The sequence below is a fragment of the Polyodon spathula genome, unplaced genomic scaffold (assembly GCF_017654505.1).
Source record: "Polyodon spathula isolate WHYD16114869_AA unplaced genomic scaffold, ASM1765450v1 scaffolds_1771, whole genome shotgun sequence".
Lineage (NCBI taxonomy): Eukaryota > Metazoa > Chordata > Actinopteri > Acipenseriformes > Polyodontidae > Polyodon > Polyodon spathula.
The window spans coordinates 1,604-10,019 of NW_024473246.1; the positions used below are offsets into that span (position 1 = coordinate 1,604).

General features: G+C 35.6%; 2 protein-coding genes across 2 annotated transcripts; both read right to left on the reverse strand.

Moving 5' to 3' along the window:
• Positions 1-697: 697 nt before the first annotated feature.
• Positions 698-2,448, reverse strand: LOC121310166 (succinate dehydrogenase assembly factor 4, mitochondrial-like). Its single transcript, XM_041243445.1, has 3 exons — positions 2,268-2,448; positions 1,822-1,959; positions 698-1,518 (listed from the first exon to the last, which is right to left on the reverse strand). The coding sequence occupies exons 1-3, from the start codon at positions 2,350-2,352 to the stop codon at positions 1,409-1,411; spliced, it is 333 nt and encodes a 110-aa protein (XP_041099379.1). The 5' UTR covers positions 2,353-2,448; the 3' UTR covers positions 698-1,408.
• Positions 2,449-3,470: 1,022 nt separating this feature from the next.
• On the reverse strand, positions 3,471-7,690 carry LOC121310167 (centromere protein K-like). The gene is made up of 11 exons (XM_041243446.1): positions 7,595-7,690; positions 7,328-7,351; positions 6,902-7,039; positions 6,607-6,657; positions 5,825-5,897; positions 5,667-5,713; positions 5,430-5,512; positions 4,685-4,783; positions 4,282-4,417; positions 4,133-4,186; positions 3,471-3,894 (listed from the first exon to the last, which is right to left on the reverse strand). The coding sequence occupies exons 1-11, from the start codon at positions 7,595-7,597 to the stop codon at positions 3,736-3,738; spliced, it is 867 nt and encodes a 288-aa protein (XP_041099380.1). The 5' UTR covers positions 7,598-7,690; the 3' UTR covers positions 3,471-3,735.
• Between the last annotated feature and the right edge of the window lie 726 nt (positions 7,691-8,416).

Below are 8,416 nucleotides of genomic sequence, written 5' to 3' on the forward strand. Positions count from 1 at the left end.
TAGACTAAGCGCCTTTAAATACACTCTCATTACCCAGGTTATGAAACTGACCAGCAGAAATGAGAAGCGGTTGTAATTATGGCAGTAGCCAGGAAACACCCGGAACCGGAACTATAACCCACAACGATTGCTACAACTACAGGATACCCAATCCGCCTGAAATAAAATAGTTCACCCTGGTTTATTTAGGTGTAACGTGTACACGTTCAACTGGAAATGTGGAGGCAAAAAGTTAAAAGGATATTATACCTCGTTCAGGAAATACTGATGTCATAATATTGGATAACATACATACAAATATCCACTACATAATATATAGATGTGTGAGTTTTAATATCACTCCGCCAACAGGTACATGTATGGGATCGCTGTGTCATTCCTAACACACCTTTGTGACGTGAAGATCTTCAAAACTGAAGGACAAGTAGTACTACTGATGTACAGTACTTATGCTTATAAAGCCAAAACTGACAGCTGTCAAACTAGTGTTAGCAGCAAAGCCTTTTTTCTAGAGTTAACGGTATGATTTTTACAGTAAGTTATTATTAAGCAGCTGTCTTAGAATTCCCGAAATGACAGAGAATTGTACAACTTTCAGATCTGAGGTTATGTATATAAAGTGCAAAATCATCTGGTGATGTAAACCCCCAACTAAACAATGTACCAGTATATGTGAATAGCTTTTCTAATGAGTATATGGATTTAAGGCAATTTTTATTGTTTACATATACAAGTCACATATATTGATGTAGCTTTGACAATAAAACTTGTATGAAATGTCTGTCGACTTCCCATTTGAGGAATAACTTTCCTAATCATATAGTGTACTATACATTAATATTTACATAAACAATAGAGGCAACACATTCATGACACTAAAAAACACAGTATAATATACAACTGTATTGTTACAGCATTTTATTTACAAAATACTTAATAAAAGCCATTTTCATGCCATTTCTGAATGCTATAACTTAAGAAAAATAATAGAACATATAGCCAACGCTTCAACAACTCAGTTCCTTTCATGTGTTCTTCTTTAGCACGACAAACTTCCTAAGGGGCATTTAAATAATAGTACTACAGTATGTGCCAGGGAGTCGTAATGCCACAAGACATAGGACCCACAGTGGAAAATCCAGGGTCTAATGAGTGTTTCAGAAGTCTGTAACTATAGGCCAAATATGTCTAATATTGTAATTTGCTACCACACATTTTCCACCAGGCATATCTCTGTACCTGTCAGCTTGTTAACAAAGAAGTTGTTTTCTTTTGGGGGGGGGGGGGACAAAACAGGAAGAAAGGGGATTCATCTTTTTATTTTTCACTGTTCAATGTATTTCTTCATCCTCTGAACTTAACATTTCTCAGACAAGAAATAAGCATATATTATGACATTCTCGTTGGATTAAAAATCAATGCATCGTCCCTTTCTCTCCCAGTCCCCATATCGAGTTGGCTCAGGGCCTCTTGGTCCTCCTTTCTCTTTAGTAACTGGGTTTATGTCATCAGGAAATCCTATAATGGATTAAACAACAATGTATTAAAATGATATAACAGTAGTTATATAATTTTAAAGCACTATACAAAATTAAAAGATCTTAAGTGATACAGTATTTTTGCATGAAAAATTCGCTCATTAGACTGAGAAGTGTCTCACCTTTACCCATTTTACAGGTTAAAAAAAAAAAAATAACTAGGGAGTAAATATAAAAAAATAAATGGTAGATGAATATCCAAGATAATACTATTATCAATTTGAATTGTATCGTCATGACACCAAAAAGCAATCATAAACGATACGTGGAGTAGTGAACTTACTTTCCAGAGGATCTGTCTCCTTAGGAGCTTGCTCGGGACTATCAAATCTACCTTGTGGGGTTTTTGGAGTCCTTAGTGGTGCTTTCTTAGCTTCTGGTTTCCCATCAGAGCTAACCAACCTCAATGAAGCGAGCTGTTCTGTTGCCACATGAGAAAGGGCACGTTAAAAACAGTATAAGTATACATGAGTCGTAGGGGTAGTTTTGACCTTTATCATAGGCTAAGAGAACAGTACAGTTATTCCCGTAGCCTGGACTACCTGGGATGTAACAATCAATTCATTCAAAATAACAACTACGAATTAACTGCCCTTTCTATTACAACAAAAAGACACGCGTGGACATCTATATAGAAAATTACACTTCACGATACATTAAATTACATAAATATTATTCTGACGGTTTCGTAACATCAACATTAACGAAACCATGTAACTTTACCCTTACCTGATCGGTGCCTTGGGTGCTCGAGGAGGGCTCTGCGTACTAACAATATTCCCTTTCCTGCAAAACGTAACCCTTTAAAAGGCATCTTCAGACCGCTTGAAATAGTTTCTGTTCAGTTTTATTTTATAAGAGTAATTACAACCATCACCACAACTCACTTTTTTTTTTTAAACGTCATCAAAAAGCGACACTACGTACGCTGACTGCTGAAACTCTCCCACAAAGAAATACGGTATGTTAATATGTGGTTGGTCAGGTGTTTGTTTGGTACAGACACATTATAATTAGTGTTTTTATTTATGTATGTATTGGGTTATTATTTTGGCGAACAGCATCCGGAGTCCGATTCTCAGAATTTTGAAATTTGTAATTGTTGTACATTTCTGTATCATTAAGTTACTGGTCTGTTCGCTGTTCCTACACTTGTTTATATACGCGAGTAATACTATTAGTAATAGTCTATTTTAGCGATACAAAATACAAACGCCTTTTAAAAAATGCTACTGCTCTGAAGTTTTGTTTGCCTTTTAAATATATTATTATTGTTGTTATTATTATTATTACACCGTGTAACAATTTTTCCTAATTGCTTATGCCTCAAAAGTATAGAAAATGGCTATTATTCCCCACAAACTTTGCTTTTGTGACCAGGACAGTGATATTTTGAAATATGACTATTTCCAATGAGAAAACGGGCGCTTTTGTGTCTTTTCGTTCACATAAAGTCAGAAAAAAACAACATATGAATCCAAATTAACATGTATTTATACTAAAGTAATACAAAAATGACTACAAAAGATTTAGAAGTGAGTAGTTTTTCGAGATTTACGATTATACTGTGGTCAAGTGGATAAAGTCCAGGGCTTGTAACCAGGTCACCGGTTCAAATCCCATTTCTGCCACTGACTGACTCACTGTTTGACCCTGAGCAAGTCACTTAACCTCCTTGTGCTCCATCCTGCAGATGAGATGTTAAATCAATGTCATGTTGTAAGTGACTCTGCATATAATACAGTTCACAGCCTACCTCTGTGAAGTGCTTTGTGAGGGTGGTCCACCATGAAAGGCACTATATAAAAATAAAGATATTATAGTAACTAAAGACATTGGATTGTGGGAGATGTAGGTTTTAGGGAAAGGATAGACAAGCTGTGCAGTAAAATTTCTGTGTACTTTTACGTATTCAGTTTCAATTTATTGCGTTTAGTTCTGATTTTTTATCTGGACCACTACATACAGTACAAAGTGACATTGTGTCGACAATAGACGCACAACAAGAATGCAGGATTTGACAAGAGTGGATCCACTCAAACAAAAAGCACACGGTTATTTTATTACACTTCAATTTATTTTAACAGCAGAAAGCATAACGTAAAATGACGATCAAGCAACTTGTCTTAAAACAGGCACCATTTATCCACACAAGTTTAAAAATATAAGAAAACACAAAACATTGCGAATCATGTCTTCACTGATGAAAAGCTTCCATCCGAATTCTGTTTGGATCTTCAGGGTGTCTTAATACAACTCCATAACGAAGCAACATCTCAACATAAGGTGGCCAAAAGGTGTTATCAATTGTTGCATATGGTTCATGAGGAGTTTGTAAGATCTTGTTCATAAGAAGCTATATTTGGAAAGAAAACACAAAAGAATAAATACAGTAGGTGTTCTGCTCAGATTGGCAGGAATATTTATAGGTTTCCTCCATGAAATGCAATTGCCTTCTAGTGAAAAATATCATCTTGAGGGCACAGCTGTAGAAAAGTAAACGGATTCCATATTGAGAAGATGTACTGAACATTATGAAATCAGGTTTAAAAAAATAACCCACATAAAACATCATGTATTGGAAATTGCCTTACCTCCAGTATTTCCTGCAGTGAAATAAGGTCTGCGGTGGGTTCTTGAGGAACATTCTAAATGAAAATAAAAATTGTCAAATGTTCTATCCATTTTATCAGGTGTTACATTTACATTCCATTTAAAAGTTTCCCTGCCCAGAAATACCTACTTTTTTCTTTTTGCTTGCATTTCCTTGTTGCTGCGGAAGAGGAAAGTGTTCTTCAATAAACTCCCCCAGATCTTCCAGCAGTTTTTCCTGATAGGTTTTAACTTGATTGATTTTCACCTTGAGCTCCTGCATTGCTCTAAAATAAATATTCAATATTTAAGCACTCAAACTTTCTACATCAGGTGTATAACTACACCAAGTTTCTGTACAATAATCCACTTTACGGCATATGGGTTAAATAAAAGAATAATGTACAGCAGTAACTAAACTATTTTATATCGCTACATAACACAAGTGGCACTACTCTAGTTCATAAGCATTTTAGCTTTGGAGGCCTAGATGAAATTTTGTTCTCTGGAAAGTATCAGCACACATCAAAAAGCCACCACCCAATTTGGCACACCTCGATTCAGAGAATTCCATCACTTCATTTTGCAGTTCAGCTGCCTTGTCAGTAACAGCCTTTAACAGCTCTTCTTGTTCTTCCAACCACTTCTGTTCACTGTGAATAAAAAGATAAAATTGTGCACAACACTAGGTTAATGGTGGCAAGCCAGAAGTGGCTCTTCAATTCTAGTTGCCAGCCACAGACATTTGTAACACAGGCTGGATCAGCCAAAGTTTGCAAGCGACACATCATCTAGTTAACACCTTCTCTGTATTGCCAGCACTACAAAAGGCAACTCAGGTGGTGTTGACTAGATGGCGCTGGAGATCACCCTGGAGAGAACACTCTCTGGCAGATGCAAGATGTGTCTACAGCAGATAACTAGAACCAAGTAACAACTTTTAAACACAGGACAATGCACCTTAAAACATGAAATAGAAGAAAAAAAATAAAAAATTACAAGAACCACTCAGTGACTGCAAACATCATAAACTATGTCAGTTGTGTAGAGATGTTTGAACTGTAGTAGATTGTAATGCAATATGCAGAAGGTGTGTTTAATAGTATAACATCAGGGACTAACTAGCAAATACATCAACAGTAAAAAGTACATATTGTTCAGGCTGAGTGAAATTAAAAGCACTTCCTTCTATGTGCAGATGTACAAGATACCTGTAGAATAAAAACTGAGCAACACTGGTTTTAACTTGAATGGAATTATCATCAAGACTAAAGGACAGAAAAGCACAATGTAACCAACCTTTTCAAATCTTGGTTTAATTTTTCATTCTTTGTCTGACAACAGGACAGCACCATTTCAAGCTCTTTGTTTACTCTCTGCAACTAACAAAATAATTGTTTTATTAATACATACATTAGCAATACTTTAGATGAGATCACTTCCATACTGCACATTTCTTAAATATATCTACTTACAGTAAACAGTATAGACTTAAATTAGTGTTCATATTAAATCCCTCCTCCCAGGTAAACCTACCTCTTCCTTTCCAACAGCAACCAGAACATCATGGTTCTTAGACAGCACTGAGAAAATAAGATAATTGTGGATGTTTGTACTTTAATTAAAAATGATTTAGGACATTGATAAACACATGGTGGTGGAAAAAAATATATACAATTTCCCAAAACACTTACGTTCAGGTTCTCTTTTCTGCCACTGGTTTAATTCAGACGTTAAAGCCTTTACACGGGTCATAAGTTGAGAAAACTGCAGAGAAGGAAATACTTGGATGTAAAACATTTGGGTCAAGCAAATTCCTTTTTCTGAATGCCTTACTCACTGTACTTTTAACATGCAGATGTTAGCTCACTGCTGTACTCAAGGTGCTTCAAGGTAGGTTAAGAAGTTTATTGAATAAATACAATAACCTTATATATATATATATATATATAATATATATATATAAATATATATATATATATATATATATATATATAAAACTCCGTAGCTTAATAAAATTTAAATTGCTGTGGTTTCAACTGGTGCAACATACTGGGACATAATCTAAACTGTCTACAGAGGGTGAAAAACAAACAAATATATTTCTCTAATCTGAAACAAGCAAGTAAACAGAAGCTCTATTCTTGTAACAAATAGAGTAAATCATTAAGGTAAACAGTTGAAATTATATTTAAAAAAAACACACCTTTATGCAAGAGAAAAAGCACAGTCAAGTAAACAGACACTCAATGTGAAAAAGCTTTTCCATACCATGGGAAGTGCATGGGTTACTTTAACTGCTGCAAAGATCCCTTCCTGTGTTTTGTCCTTTCTTAGGAGGAGATTCACTACATGCATCTGCACAAGCAAGTCTCAGCTTCAAGAATCTGAACTGCGCGCCACCTTAGCTACCAACTTTCATGTTATTTAGAGTATTGTTCAGAATGTATTTGTTTAAAATTAATTAACACATTACCTCAGAGCCTGCGTCATCTAAAGTTTCTGTCAGTGTTAACTTATTCTGCAACTGGAAGAGTAAAGAAACAATTCATAATATACAAATAAATGCAGAGAGTGTATCACAGACTAGGTACAATAGAGGTTAAGGTGACTTGCTCAGAGTCACACACAGCGAGTCAGTGGCTGAGCGGGGACTTGAACCAGGGACCTCCTGGTATCAAGCCCTTTTCTTTAACCACTGGATCCACAAACTTCAATCCTAAACTGTTTTGCAGTGATAGAGTTTAAAAGGCAAACAGAAATAAACATACCTCTTCAAGTTCTTTCCATTTCTCTTCACACTCAATCAATAGTTCCTCTATAGCGCTCTCAGAGACCACAGCATTACTTGTAATGTCAGGAGCAAGACTGGGTTGGTACACTGACATGTGTTTTGCCAGAGCCTTTGTCTAAAATAAGCCATGGCAGTATAATGAAAAAACATATACAATTTAATTCAGTACAAGTATATCTTACATGCGTCCAAATCTTTGGATTTCTAACACAATACTATCCAGTAATAAGCACAGTGCATTTTTTGTGTACCATATTTAGTTTTGCATGTTTAAAGTAAAGATAACGTTCTGCAAAACAGGAAACAACCAGGACAAATTTAAGAGCAACAGACAGACGTGTGTTTATTGGTAGGTTGGCAGTTCGTGGCAGAGGTATAAAACGAACACCACCATTTTACTAACCTGTTGTAGAAGCTCGTCTGCATCCTAAGAACAATAAAAAAACAACCATGAAATCCTTAAACTATATGTATTGAAAGAGAGCTATTTTAAAAGACAGAATGGCCAAATAAAAACAGATTACAGAAACCAAGGTCAGTAATCGTATTTAATTGGACTGACATTCAGTTTTGAACACTTGTCAAATATTCTCGTCAAAGCTAACATTAATACAAGAAAACTAGAACTAGTTGTTTTTAAAAATACCGCAAACACACGCTTAAAACTTACCATGTTGCTTGTGTACCATATAACTAAACAGGAAGTCCTAATGTCTGTATTTGTTCTTTTTCGCTCCCATTACAAAAATACCGCGTTGTAGAAATCGGTGACGCCACACAGGAAGTTGTAGAGCGTAACGCTACCGTACTACTGCAAATTAAAGCGCATACATTAAGGCGCGCTTAAATGTGTGGCAGTCCTCATGTGGTTTACATTAATTATTATTATTATTATTATTATTATTATTATTATTATTATTATTAGGAACATAAAGGAATCGTTTAATGTGCAATTTAATGAACATATTAAAACCAATAGCTACCATGAAACGGAACACTATTTTTCAAGTGCAAATCCACTACTGAGCTTGACCTTGAGAATTATAGCATACATTTGTGTAACAAGAACTACACCAATACAGTATATATGTCACCGGTCAGGTGAAAGAGTCACTAATGTAAGGTACAGTCCATTTACACAAAAGGGTGTGGTTCAGATTGTTCCAGTTTGCATTCACTCCTGCTCCAATAAACCACACACTGCAATCCTATGCTAACACAGTGTGATTTCATTTAGTTGACTGCAACTTTCCTAACACATTAGTGCCCTCTTCTGGTTTCTTGTAGAGCACAAGGTTCATAATCAGCCATTCTTGTGATTGATACAAGGTATACTGGTTCCCAAAAATCAGGATTTTTCCCGCACCTCAAAAAAAAAAAAAAGAAAAAAGAAAAAAGAAAAAGAAGTATGTTGGCAATGTTGCTCTAAGTCAGGGGTGTCACACTCCAGTCCTGGATGGCCGCAGGGTCTTCTATTTCATTCCAACTTAAG